The sequence below is a fragment of the Mobula hypostoma genome, chromosome 12, assembly GCF_963921235.1.
Source record: "Mobula hypostoma chromosome 12, sMobHyp1.1, whole genome shotgun sequence".
Lineage (NCBI taxonomy): Eukaryota > Metazoa > Chordata > Chondrichthyes > Myliobatiformes > Myliobatidae > Mobula > Mobula hypostoma.
In genome coordinates this window covers 116,819,421-116,833,695 of record NC_086108.1, presented here as the reverse complement: position 1 = coordinate 116,833,695, position 14,275 = coordinate 116,819,421, and the positions used below count along the sequence as shown (strand labels likewise).

Here is a 14,275-nt window from a genome sequence, read left to right as displayed (position 1 = left end):
AAATTCCTGAGGAAGGAGATTCCCTGGCATTGTGGGCAGGTTCCTGGGAGGATAGGGAGAAGATTCTCAGGGTGACAGCAAGTATCTGAAGGTGCAGGATATTTTGAAATAATTGTGGAATTGTGGGTATTTAGCAGAAAGATCTCAGACCAAGGAGACAAAATAAGAAGATGTGGAGATGCTGGGAGATCTCAAACGAGGAGGTGCAGTTACATAATTAGGGGGTGGACATTTAAAACTGAGGTGTGTATGGACTTGCTTGTCACAGAGAAAGGGGAATCTGGAATCTCTGTAATTCTCCACTCCCAAAGGATGTTGACACTGAATCTCCAGTTTCAGTGCAGGAGGGTCCTGGTACAGGGCATGGGGTCCTAGTGATTGGGGAAGTTTCTGGTGGTGGGAAGGTCATGAGAGAGGGTCCCGGTGTGGGGGGGTGGTGGTCAGCTGGAGGTTCATCCTAGTAAGGCAGTGTCTTGGGGTGAGGCATAGTTCCCAAAGTTCGATGCCCTGATCATTTGAATGTTTGTTTGCCTTCACTTTCACCTCAGGGTGATCCTGGACCCAGTGGGATTGCTGGAAAAGATGGTCCTCCTGGATTACAAGGTTTCCCTGGGCAGCGAGGGCTTCCCGGAGGCACGGTGAGTCAGACCCATTCACTCAGGAGTGCCTGGTCTGTTAAAAATATCTTTGTGATCCCAGCGTGAGCAAACTTTATCTGTGCTCTCTCCTCCTGCAGGGTCCAGCTGGACTGAAAGGAGCTGAGGGCCCAATGGGACCAGTTGGGCCAGTGGTGAGTACTAGTCCCCACCACGAGTCATCACTGACTGGGATCTTCACTATCAATTGACCAGAGCTGCGGAAGTGGGTGTTCTCCTGGGTGGGGATATTGGCCAAGGCAGGACAGGAAAGATGTGAACATAGAACATACAGAAGAACTGCACTGGTCAGGTCATTCTTCCATCATGTTGGGCCAACCTTGATGCTTATAGATACTACATGTCCTCCTTTTGTGTATCATCCATTCACTTTATATTCATGTTCTACTGCACTGGTTATGATGGGTTTCATTGCAGTAAGTCGAGCATCTAGGGATGGGTGAGCAGTGCCAATTGGATGTGTTGGGATGGATCTGTTGAACTGAGTGTATGATGTTTGGTGAGTTGTGTGGGTTGGAGTGGATCGGTTAAACATTGTAGGTGATATTCGGTGAGCTGTGTGGGCTGGGGAACTGGGGATGTGATGTTCCATGATACCATAAGATATCAATCAGGGGCTGATCCAATTCTTCCAGTCATCCCCAGTCCCCTGCCTTCGCCCCATACCCTTTGATGTCATGGCTAATCAAGAACTTATTTATCTCTGCCTTAAATGCACCCAGTAACTTGGCCTCCACAGCCGTTCGTGGCAACAAATTCCACAGGTTTACCACCCTCTGACTAAAGTAATTTCTCCGCATCTCTGTTCTAAGTGGACGTCCTTCAATCCTGAAGTCATGCCCTCTTGTCCTAGAATCCCCTACCATAGGAAATAACTTTGCCATATCTAATCTGTTCAAGCCTTTTAACATGCGGAATGTTTCTTTGAGATCCCCCCCTCATTCTCCTGACCTCCAGGGAATACAGCCCAAGAGCTGCCAGACATTCCTCATACAGTAACCCTTTCATTCCTGGAATCATTCTTGTGAATCTTCTCTGAAGCCTCTCCAATGTCAGTATATCCTTCCTAAAAGCTGTAATAACATTATAGTAACCACTATGCTATCGTGCTTCCAAACCATGTTGGGGGTTAGTGAGGGGTTGGGGGGCAAGGTGTGTGAGGCTGGATGGGGTGTGGTAGATTGGTTTGGATGGGATGTTCTGAGTTGGGTTGCATAAGGTAAGCTGGGTTGGACTGGTTTAGTGGGGTGTGTTGGGTTGGATTGGGATGTTTGGGGATGAGTTGGTTTGCGTTGGGTTGGATGGGATTTGGTTGGTTTGGTTTTGAAAGGTGTATTCCAATTGGTGAGTTGTGTTATTTTGTGTTGGGGTATTGGCATGTGTGAGGCTGGATGGGTGTGTTGGGCTGGGTTGTATGGGGTTAGGTTGGATTGTGGTGGGTTGAGCATGTTGGGTTGGGGTGTGTTTTGGTTGTATGGGATGTGCTGGATTGTACTGGATTGTGTTGGAATTAGTATGTTGGTTTTTGGGGGATTGTTGGACTGCATGGAATGTGCTGGGTCGGATTGGATTGCTTTAGGTTAGGTACGTGGGGTTGGATGGGATTGGGTTGGATTAGATAGTGTGGACTAGATTGTATCGGATTTAGAGTGTGTTGGTTTAGAGGGTTATGCTGGGCTGGATGAACCAGCACCACCCAGTTATAGCCATGTGCCCAATTAATCCGTATGACTTTGAAATGTAGGAGGCTGGAACTGTAATAAAATTACACTTACCCTTATGCTACCATGCTTCCAAACAGTGTTGAATTGAAGGGCTGTGTAAGATTGGATGGGTGTTCTGGGTTGGATTGCATTTTGTTGGGTTAGATGACATACACTATGTTGGATGGGATGTGTTGGTTGTGCTAGATTAGTTTGGGTTGGGTTGGTGTGTGTTGGGCTAGGTGGGGTTGTGTTGTTTTGCAGTGTGTTGGGTAGAGTTGTTTTGTGTAGGTAGAATTGGATTGGGTTATTGTGTTCGGGGTTGGGGTATGTAGAATTATATAGGCTGAGTTGAATTGGATGGCTGTGTATGGTTGGATGGGATTGGATTATTTTGGAGGGTGTATTGGGTTGTGTGTGCTGTTTTCTTGTGTAGGGAGGTTGGATTAGGGTGCATGTAGTTGGATGGGTTTGGGCTTGGTATGTATTTTTGGTGTTAGGTTGGGTTGGAGTGTGTGGGGTTGGATGAGATTGGGTTGTTTCAGAGGGAAGTGCAGGGGTTGGGTGGGTTGTATTTCCTTATGTTGAGGTTTGAGTTGGTTGTGTTTGGGTGCATGGAGTTGGTTGTGTTGTGTTGGGTTGGGTAAGTTATGTTGTCTTGGGCTGCAGCTAGTTGGGTTGGGCATGTTGTGTCTTATCCATTGAGCGTGTCTCTGGGTGCTCGTATTGATGGCTGCTCTCTGTTCCTAGGGCTCTCCTGGTCAACGGGGATCAGCTGGACCTGGTGGACCTATTGGTCTCCCTGGTCGACCTGGACCACAAGGTGGACTCGGCCCTGCTGGAGAGAAAGGAGCTCCGGTAACGTATTCCTTTGCATGAGGAATCATCGTCACACAGAACTAGAGTGATATCAGACAGATGATTCTGCCGCAGGAATGGGAATCGCTTCTCCCACTCCTTGTGTCAATCAACTTTCCCTCAAGGAATTTAATGGAATCGGGGCAGGTGGCCCATGAGTTTAACGGGATCAGGGAATGGAGCCCTGAAAATTTAGTGGGATTGGGGAACAGGGCTCCGTGAATTTAATGAGGATGGGGAACAGGACCCTGTGAATTGAATGGGGATGGGAAACAGGGCACTATGAATTTAATGGGATTGGGGAACAGGACCCTGAGAATTTAATGGGGATAGCGATCAGGGCTGTGAATTTAATGAGATGGGGAACAGGGCCCTGTGAATTAAATGGGAATGGGGAACAGAGCCCTGAGAATTTAATGGGATTGGGGAATGGGACTGTGAATTTAATGGGATTGGGGAACAGGACCCTGTGAATTTAATGGGGATGGAGATCAGGGCTCTGTGATTTTAATGGGGATGGGGAACAGGGCTCTGTGATCGGGAATGGGGAACAGCAGTAAAGCAGACACTGAACCTCAATCTTTCTGAGTGATGGGATTGTGAACTATTATCACCTCTCCATTGAGAATGAGAAGATTCTGCTGCATTCCAGTTGGATTTTCCACACTCAGCCTAGTTCTGTGTCTAATTTGCCTTTTGAGTAGCTCTCGAATCCCAACCTCTGCACCTCAACCTGGTGAATCTCTGCCGATGTCGATTCTGCTCAGTTCTGGTACCTTCCACAAAACCAAACCTTCATGCCTGATCAAGTCACTCTTGTTCCTTCCCACATACTCTGATACCTCCTTACAACACAGGCAGCCACTCTACCTATTGAGTCTCTACCAGCTCACAATTAACCCACCAATTCGTACATCTTTGGGGGGTGGAAGGGAGCCAGAGCACCTGGCGGAAACCCTCATGGTCACAAGGAGAATGTACAAAATCCACCCAGCCGGAGGTTGTGATCGAACCTGGGCCGCTAGGGATCGTGAGGCAGTGGCTCTACCTGTTATCCCACTGTGTTAGTATATTATTGTGGAACGGACCTAACTCTCCCTCTCCCACCCTGTGCCAGGTACAGTCGGTAGAATTTCTGCCAGTTCTGTCTTCCTGAAGCACTGACAAAAGAATTGCCTTTGTTTTGTGGGAAGACTCAGTGCACATTTTGTCCATAAAACCATGAGACATAGGAGCAGAATTAAGCATTCTGTTTATTCCATCATAGCTAATTTATTAATCCTCTCAAACCCACTTTCCTACCTTCTCCCTGTAACCTTTGACTCATTACTAATCAGGAACACATCAACCTCTGCTTTAAATATATCCAATGATTTGGCTTCCTCAGCCATCTGGCTAAAGAAATTCCTCCTCATCTCTGTCCTAAAAGGATGTCCTTCTGTTCTGAGGCTGTACCCTCTTGTACTCCCCCCCTGCAGGAGACATCCTCTCCACTTCCCCTCTAGGCCTTGAATATTCGATAGGTTTCAATGAGATCACCCCTCATTCTTCTAAATTTCAGCAGGTACAGGCCCAGAGTCATCACACTCCTCATTGTTAACGCTCTCATTCCCAGAATCGTTCTTGTGAACCTCCTCTGGACCCTTTCAATGCCAGTACAAGGGGCTGAAAACTGCTCACAATACTCCCGGTGTGGTCTGACCAATCCCTTGTAATGCCTCAGCATTACTTCCTTGTTTTTATATTCTAGCCCTCTCAAAATAAATGCTAACATTGCATTTGCCTTCTTTTCCACCGACTCAACCTGCAAGTTAACCTTTAAGGAATCCTGCAAAAGGACTCAGTAGTCCTTTTGTACCTCTGATTTCTGAATTTTCTCCCCATTTAGAAAATAATCTATACCTCTATTTCTTCTACACAGTGCATGACCATACACCTCCATGCTCTATATTCCATTTGCCACTTCTTTGCCCATTCTCCAAATCTGTTCAAGTCCTGCAGAGTCCCTCCTTCCTCAACACTACTTGCCATTCTACCTATCTTCATATCGTCTGCAAACCTGGCTACAAAACCATCAACTTAAGTCAATCACAAAGGCTCACTCCCTTAACTCTGCTGTGCGCGCGTGTGTGTGTGTGTGTGTGTGTGTGTGTGTGTGTGTGTGTGACCCCTGTGAGCTGACCTTTCTGTCACCTTACAGGGGGAGAGAGGACCACCGGGACCAGCCGGTCGAGATGGAGTTCAGGGACCCGTGGGGTTGCCAGGACCTGCAGGTCCACAGGGACCTCCAGGAGAAGATGGTGACAAGGTGAGTCTTCATCTTTCACCTGTTTCTCCAATCGCTCATTGCCTGTGCTACATCCCTTCTCTGCACACCCCAGAGGACACCACCTCTTGTCCTTTGGTCCTCATTACCTGGAAGTTTGATTTGGGAAACTGGGATCGATTGTCAACAGTTATCTCACACTCTGGAGAGGCTGCACCTAGACCACTCTAGTATCATTATCTAAGAAAGGATATGCCAGCATTGAGGCAGTGTTGAATTGATTTGTGGGGAGTGTCCAATCAGGAGACTTATGAAATGTTGCCAGGGCTCGAGGAACTGAGTAATTGGAGGAGGATAGGAAGGCTAGGACCACATCACAGATCAAGGATCAACTTTATTCACCAAATATAGATGCATTAGGAATTTACTATAGTGTATCAGTCAGGGTGTGACTTGCAACACATTAAATAACATTCAACATTTTTAAAGAATAAAGAATGATATAAAAGTAAAGTTAGAATTAAAATATGGATGTGAAATAAAATGTCCACAAATACCAGCAAACAGCATTACAAACAGTGGTTTAAAGTCTTTGCAGTGCAGTGACTGGGGTACTCGATAGAACGGTGTGGGGGTGGGTAACTAGAATGGTTGATCAGATTAAAAAGTGAAGGAAAGAAGTTTTAAGATGGCATTGTTTATGGTCAAATAGCCCTTACCATTTTCCAGAAGTTAGCTTTTGGAAGTGGCAGTTTGCAGTGTGGGTAGTGACTTTTCCTGTTTGGTGTTTTGTCCGGGATATTCCTTTTAACATCGCAGATTGGGGGTGAGCTGCAAGGTACAGAAGTCTGAATCCCCACTCTACCTTGGCAAGAACAGCTACATGCTTTCAACCATTCTTGGTCTGAACAGCTAGACTTTAGACCGAATGGAGGTATGTAAAATCACAAAGGAACAAGACAAGCAACACGCACAAAATGCTGGAGGAACTCAGCAGGCCAGGCAATACCTATGGGGGAGACAACCCAAACCTGAACCCCCACAGACACAAAATGTGGAGGTGACACACCCCATCCTGAACCCCCGTGGACACAGAATGTGGGGTTATCACCCCACTCTGAACCCCCATAGAGAATGTGGGGGTGCCCCATGCCACCCCAAACCTCCATGGACACAGTGTGGGGGGGGTAACTCTCCCCCACCCTGAACCCCCATGGACACAGAGAGTGTTAGTGACACCCCCACCCTGACACCCACAATCACAGAATGCCTTGGAATTGGTTTATTATTGTCGCATGTACTGAGATACAGTGAAAATCATGCCTTGTTCATACAGAGCAGCACATTACCATAAGACCATAGACCATAAGACAAAGGAGCAGAAGTCAGCCATTCGGCCCATCGAGTCTGCTCCGCCAGTTTATCATGAGCTGATCCATTCTCCCATTTGCACAGTGCATTGAGGTAGAACAAGGTAAAACTATTGGTATACAAAATGATGAGGGGTATAGATCTGGTGAATACAAGCAGGTTTTTCCCCCATTGATGTTAGATGGGACTACAACCAGAGGTCATGGGTTAAGGGTGATAAGTCAAATGTTTTATGGGGCATGAGGAGAAACTTCTTCACTCAGAGGGCTGTGAGGGTTGGAATGAGCTGTCAACACAAGTGGTGGACGCAAACTCAATTTCAACGTTTAAGAGAAGTTTGGATAGGTACACGGATAGTAGCGATATGGAGGGCTCTGGTCCCAGTGCAGATCGACGGGAGTCAGCAGTTTAAATTGTTTTGGCATGGACTAAATGGGCTGAAGGGCCTGTTTCTCTGCTGTACTTTTCTATGACTATGACGAATGACAGAATACAGAATAAAATGTTACAGTTACAGAGCACGTGCAGTGCAGGTAGACAACAAGGTGAAAGATCATAACAAGGTTGATCGTGAGGTCAAGAGTCTGTCTTATTGCATTAGAGGACCGTTCAATAGTCTGATAACAGTGGCTGGGGGTAGAAGATGTCTTTGAGTCTGGGGGTACCTGCTTTCAGGCTTTTGTAATCTCTACCCAATAGGAGAGGGAAGAAGAGAGTATGTCCGGGGTGGGAGGGGTCTTTGATCATGCCGGCTGCTTCACTGAGGCAGTGAGAAGTGTAGACAGAGTTCATGGAGGGGAGGCTGGTTTCTGTGATGTGCTGAATTGCATCCACAGCTCTCTGTAGTTTCTTGTGGACATGGGTAGATCAGTTGATGTACTATGGTACGATGGACACAAAGTTGGAGGTGATTGGGTCATGAAGGGGAGTGACACACCTCACCCAACGAGCCGACGAGTATCAGCTGGAGAAGGATGTGATGAGTTCTGATTTTGCTCTCTCTGTCCACAGGGGGAGATTGGAGGACCCGGCCAGAAAGGAGGCAAGGGAGCAAAAGGTGAACAGGTGGGTCCCTGAAGGTTCCTGCGTTCCAGGAAGGACAGCGCACTGTGTTTATCCCTTCTATTCCTTCCAATATCTGAGCTGATTGGTCCATACGGAGAGGCGTAAACACCGATTGGACCATACAGACATAGGAAGATACTGATTCATCCATGCAGACAGGAGTTAAAAGCTGATTGGTCCATACAGACAGGGGCAAAGCACTAATTACTCCATGCATATGGGGAATAAAGCTGATTGGTCCATGCACACAGGGTTAAAACACTGATTGGTCCATGCACAAACAAGAGAAAAGCTGTTGATGCTGAAAATCCAAGCAACACAACACAAAATGCTGGAGGAAGTCAGCAAGCCAAGCAGCATCTATGGAAAAGAGTATACAGTCAACATTTTGGGCCGAGACCCTTCATCAGCACTGGAGAAAAAGATAAGTCAGGATAAGAAGGTGGCGGAGGGGAGGAAGAAATACCAGGCTGTAGGTGATCGGTGAAACTGGGAGGGGGCAGGGTGAATTAAAGAGCTGGGAGGTTGTTTGGTGAAAGAGATAAAGGGAAATCTGATAGGAGAGGACAAGACCATGGAAAAAAGGAAGGGGAGAGAGTACCGGGGGGGGGGTGTAATGGGCAAGTAAGCAGATAAGGTGAGAGAGAGAAATGAAAACGTGGAATGGTGAATGGGGATGCATCACTGGAAGTTCAAGAAATCGATGTTCATGCCATCATGTTGGAGGCTACCCAGACAGAATATAAGGTGTTGCTCCTCCAATCTGAGTATGGCCTCATCACAGTGATAGGGAAGCCATGGACTTGTGTATCAAAGTGGGAATGGGAATAGGAATAGAATTAAAATGGGTGGATACTGGGAGATCCTGCTTATTCTGGCAGATGTAGTGCAGGTCCTTGGCAAAGTGTTCTCCCAATCTACGTCGGTCTGACTGATATACAGGAGGCCACATTCGGAGCACAGGATAATAGTAGACGACCCCAACAGACTCACAGGTGAACTGTCACCTCACCTGTTTGGAGCGTGGAATGGTAGTGAGGGAGGAGGTGTAGGGGCAAATGTAGCCCTTGTTCTGCTTGCAAGGTGAAGTGTTGGGGGGAGATCAGTGGGGAGAGATGAATGGACAAGGGAGTCATATAGGGAGCGATCACTGTGGAAAACAGAAAGTGGCAGGGGGAGGAAAAGATGTGCTTGGATCCCATTTACGATGGCAGAAGTTATAGAGAATTATGTGCTGGACGCAGACACTGGTGGGGTGGTAGGGAGGATGAGGTGAGGGCTGACATGGGTGAAATGAAAGAGATGGGGGTGAAGATAATGTTGATGGTGGAAGAAGGGAAGCCCCCCTTTTTTTTTTGAAGGAGGACATCTCCTTAGTTCTGGAATGAAAAGCCTCATCCTGAGAGCAGATACAGCGGTGACACAGGAATTGAGAAAAGGGAATGACATTTTTACAAGTAGCAGGTTTGGAAGAGGAATTGTCCTGGTAGCTGTGAGAATTGGTCTGTGCAGACAGGGAAAAGTGCACTGATTGGTCTATGCAGACAAGGGGAAAAAACACATTTTGGTCCATTTAGCCAGGGAAAAAGATTGATCCAAGCTGGTGATGACACTGGGCCTGATAGGTATGGGATTGGTCACTGATTGGACTAGGCAATGATAAGGGTTGTTAGTGATTGGCTGAAGAAGTCATGCATCTCTAACTTTCCTTTCAGGGACCGCCGGGACCGCCTGGGCTTCAAGGACCCATTGGACAACCAGGAGCTGCTGTAAGTCATTGGATCATCAATGCAATTCTAGCCTGGAGGCAGCTCAGAAGGGCAGAAAGCCATTCAGCCCCATGAACCTAGCCTTACCAATCTTTGATCTGTCAGCAGAGTGATTCTGGTTGGTGTTTGTCTGGTAGGAGAATGAATATGATCGATGCTTGTCTGGTAATGTGGAATCTGATTTGTTCTTCTCGAGCAGTGGATTGAATCTAGTGCTTGTCTGGGACATAAAATCTGATTGCTCCTTGTCTGGTTAGAATGACTTTGATTGGTGCTTCTCAGATAGTAGAGAAAATCTGACTGGAGCTTTTCTTTCCAGGGAGGTGATGGATTGCCGGGTCCTCGGGGCCAGCAGGGAATGTTCGGGCAGAAAGGTGATGAAGGATCACGAGGATTCCCTGGTCTTCCTGGTCCAGTTGGTCTGCAAGTGAGTGGCACTGCATTGTTGTAACGACTGCTGCACAAAACAACAAAAACTCAGGCTAATGCAGGAGCCAGCACAAGATGCTTCACCAGAAACACTCAGCAAGTCAGGCAGCTTCTGTGCAGAAATGAACAGTTAATGTTTCAAGTGTAAAGTGAAACACTCTCCAGAGAAAGGTGTTCCTCCAAATTCCGAAGTGAATTACCCAGAAATTGCTCTGGTTGTCCATTTCCTGAGCTCCAAACTGTTGTTCATCAAAGGAGGCCCATTGGCCCAATATTCCTCCAGCTGTCATGTACTCCTGAACTAATCCCATTTGCTGGTGATGTTTTCTCTGCAGTATCTTCCCAATCTGCCAGGCTCCCTGGTTAATGACAGTTTCGGTTGCCTTTGTCATTTTGAACAGTGAGCAACTTTGTTGTTGTTCGTCCATCGTTGACGTCGATGAGGACCTCGACACCATTATGACGGTGTCGAGACTAGCGCGTGATTTGGATTTAAGTGAGGGAGAGCTGCGTAGCGTCAGCCTCACTCTCTCTTCCCAATTCCCATCTGGATCCAGTGGCAAGACAAGAGTCGAGACGGCTGGAGATGGGACTAGGCGCAGTAGATGACCAGGACATCTTCTGTGTCTTGTCCTGCTCTACACGTTCCACAACGCTTGCAGAGACCACCTTCTTGACCATTGGATCTTCCATAGGTCTCGTCCGCTCAATCCACCGGAGTCTGTCTTCACATGCTGGGATAGACAACTCCCTATCACACCGAGGGTTTGAGACCCGTCGGCTACCCTCACCTGGTTTAGCCGGCTTGTTGAAGCTGTTGCCCGGGGTGTGGCCGCTGTCGCATGCAAACAGCTACAGGGAGCCACAGGTGAGAGCTGAGTGCCAGGTGGGGACCAAAGGTGGACTAACCGCCCTGAAAAGGACACGACATGTTCCCCCACCAGAGGTGCCACCCCTCCCTGACACCCCATATACCCCGAGCAACTTTACTTTGTTTGAAAGCACATTATCCTGATTCATTGTGATAGTTTTCACTTCGGATAAACCACTGCCTTTATGGCTGAGCCTCAGTGGAATGAGTTTTACAGAGATAGGCTTCACTTCCAATACCTGGTCATCAGTGTCTAGAGCAACCAGGAGTTAATTTCAGAGGAGATCTGCCAGCGACTACAGAAAATACATCTGTATTCTTTGACATTTAGCAGAACAAGGGATGACCTTGTCAATGACCTTACTGATTTTCAAAGACAACATCCACTGTCCCACTTTCACATATCACCTTAGTTACCCTTCTTAAAAACGATCTCCTGTGCATAAAAGCACACTAACTATAAGACCATAAGACAGAGGAACAGAATTAGTTCATTCAACCCATCGAGTCCGCTCTGTCATTCCACCATGGCTGATCCCGGATACACCTGCTTTATCACCATATTCTTTGATGCCCTGACCAATCAAGAAATGATCAACCTCTGCCTTAAATATACCCACAGACTTGGCCTCCACTGCAGTCTGTGGCAGAGCATTCCACAGATTTAGGACTCTCTGGCTAATAAAATTCCCTCTTATTTCTGTTCTAAAGGGTTACCCCTTAACTTTGAGGCTATGCCATCTAGTTCTGGTTACCCACACCATAGGAAACATCTTCTCCACATCTACCCTATCTAGTCGTAAGAACAGAAGATATAGGAGCAGGAGTAGGCCATCCGGCCCGTCGAGCCTGCTCCGCCATTTAATAAGATCATGGCTGATTTGGCCAAGGACTCATCTCCACCTACATTGCTTTTTCCCAATAAACTTTACTTCCCTTACTATGCAAAAATCTATCCAACCTCATCTTAAGTATATTTACTGAGGTAGCCTCCACTGCTTCATTGGGCAAAGAATTCCACAGATTCACCACTCTCTAGGAAAAGCAGTCCCCCCTCATCTTCATCCTAAATCTACTCCCCTGAATCTTGAGACTATGTCATAGAACCATAAAAAACCTACAGCACAATACAGGCCCTTCAACCCACAAAATTGTGCCGAACATGTCTCTACCTTAGAAATTACTAGGGTTACCCATAGCCCTCTATTTTTCGAAGCTCCATGTACCTATCTAAAAGTCTCTTGAAAGACCCTGTTGTATCTGCCTCCACCACTGTTGCCAGCAGCCCATTCCACGCACTCACCACTCTGCGTAAAAAAAACTTACCCCTGACATCTTCTCTCTTTCTCCCCTGCACCTTAAACCTGTGCGCTCTTGTGGCAGTCATTTCAGCCCTGACTATCCGCACGATCAATGCCTCTCATCATCTTTTACACCTCTATCAGGTCACCTCTCACCCTCCGTCGCTCCAAAGAGAAAAGGCCGAATTCACTCACCCTGTTTTCAGAAGGCATGCTCCCCAATCCAGCAACATCATTGTAAATCTCCTCTGCACCCTTTCTATGGTTTCCACATCCTTCCTGTAGTGAGGCGACCAGAACTGAGCACAGTACTCCAAGTGGGGTCTGACTAGGGTCCTACATAAAGTAGCTGCAACGTTACCTCTCAGCTCCTAAATTCAATTCCGCAATTGAACTCCATCTACCACTTCTCAGCCCAGATTTGTATCCTATCAATGTCCCATTGTAACCTCTGACAGCCCACCACACTATCCACTACACCCCCAACTTTTGTGTCATCAGCAAACTTACTAACCCATCCCTCCACTTCCTCATCCAGGTCATTTATAAAAATCATGAAGAGTAAGGGTTACAGAACAGAACCCTGAGGCACTCCACTGGTCACCGAGCAGAATATGATCTGTCTACAACCACTCTTTGCCTTCTGTGGGCGAGCCAGTTCTGGATCCACAAAGCAATGTCCCCTTGGATCCCATGCCTCCTTTTTTTCTCAATAAGCTTGGCATGGGGTACTTTGTTAAATGCCTTGCTGAAATCCATATACACTACATCCATTGCTTTACCTTCATCAATATGTTTAGTCACATCCTCAAAAAATTCAATCAGGCTCGTAAGGCACGACCTGCCCTTGACAAAACCATGCTAACTATTCCTACTCATATTATACCTCTCCAAATGTTCATAAATCCTGTCACTCAGGATCTTCTCCATCAACTTACCAACCACTGAAGTAAGACTCACTGGTCTATAATTTCCTGGGCTATCTTTACTCCCCTTCTTGAATAAGGGAACAACATCCGCAACCCTCCAATCCTCTGGATTTTCTGCCGTCCACATTGACGTTGCGAAGATCATTGCCAGAGGCTCAGCAATCTCCTCCCTCGTCTCCCACAGTAGCCTGGGGTACATCTCATCTGGTCCCGGCGATTTATCCAACTTGATGCTTTCCAAAAGCTCCAGCACATCCTCTTTCTTAATATCTACATGCTCAAGCTTTTCAGTCTGCTGCAAGTCATCACTACAATCACCAAGATCCTTTTCCATATGTCCTTCAAACACTTGGTAGGTTGCAATGAGATTCCCACCCATTCTCTAAATTCCAGTGAGCACAGGCCCAAATGCTCCTCTTCAATCCCAGAATCATCCTCATGAACCTCCTCTGGATTCTCTCCAATGACAACACATCTTTCTGAGATATAGGGCCTAAAACTGTTGATAATATTCCAAGTGCGGCCTGACTAGTGTCTTATAAAGTCTCGGCATTATCTCCTTGCTTTTATGTTATATGGCCCTAGAAATAAATGCTAACAATGCATTTGCCTTCTTTACCACAGACTCAACCTGTAAATTAACCTTCCGGGAGTCTTGAAGAAGGAGACCCAAATCCCTCTGCACCTCTGAAGTTTGAGCCTTCTCCTATTTAGAAAATAGTTTGCACTATTGTCCCTTTTTACCAAAATGCATTATCACACATTTCCCAACACCATATTCCATCTGCCACTTTTTTGCCCCTTCTTCCAATTTGTCTAAATCCTGCTGCAATCGCGTTGCTTCCTCAGCACTACCTACCCCTCCACCTATCTTCATATCATCCGCAAACTTTGCCACCAAACCGTCAATTATGTTATCTAAATCTCTGACAGACAATGTGAAAAGCAACGGTCCCAATGCTAACTCCTTAGGAACACCACTAGTCACTGGCAGCCAACCAGAAAAGGCCCCTTTTATTCCCACTCATTGCCTCCTGCCTGACAGCCTTTGTGCAAT

The 14,275-nt window shown here is 46.8% G+C and overlaps 1 protein-coding gene across 2 annotated transcripts in view; it reads left to right on the top strand.

Moving 5' to 3' along the window:
- The window catches only part of col11a1a (collagen, type XI, alpha 1a), a 605,254-nt gene that overhangs the window by 458,103 nt on the left and 132,876 nt on the right, over positions 1-14,275 (top strand). For both annotated transcript variants that reach the window (XM_063064825.1, XM_063064824.1), the window contains 7 exons: positions 549-638; positions 737-790; positions 3,110-3,217; positions 5,418-5,525; positions 7,866-7,919; positions 9,635-9,688; positions 10,008-10,115. In XM_063064825.1, the coding sequence (XP_062920895.1) occupies positions 549-638; positions 737-790; positions 3,110-3,217; positions 5,418-5,525; positions 7,866-7,919; positions 9,635-9,688; positions 10,008-10,115 (576 nt within the window). The remainder of the gene's footprint in view (positions 1-548; positions 639-736; positions 791-3,109; positions 3,218-5,417; positions 5,526-7,865; positions 7,920-9,634; positions 9,689-10,007; positions 10,116-14,275) is intronic.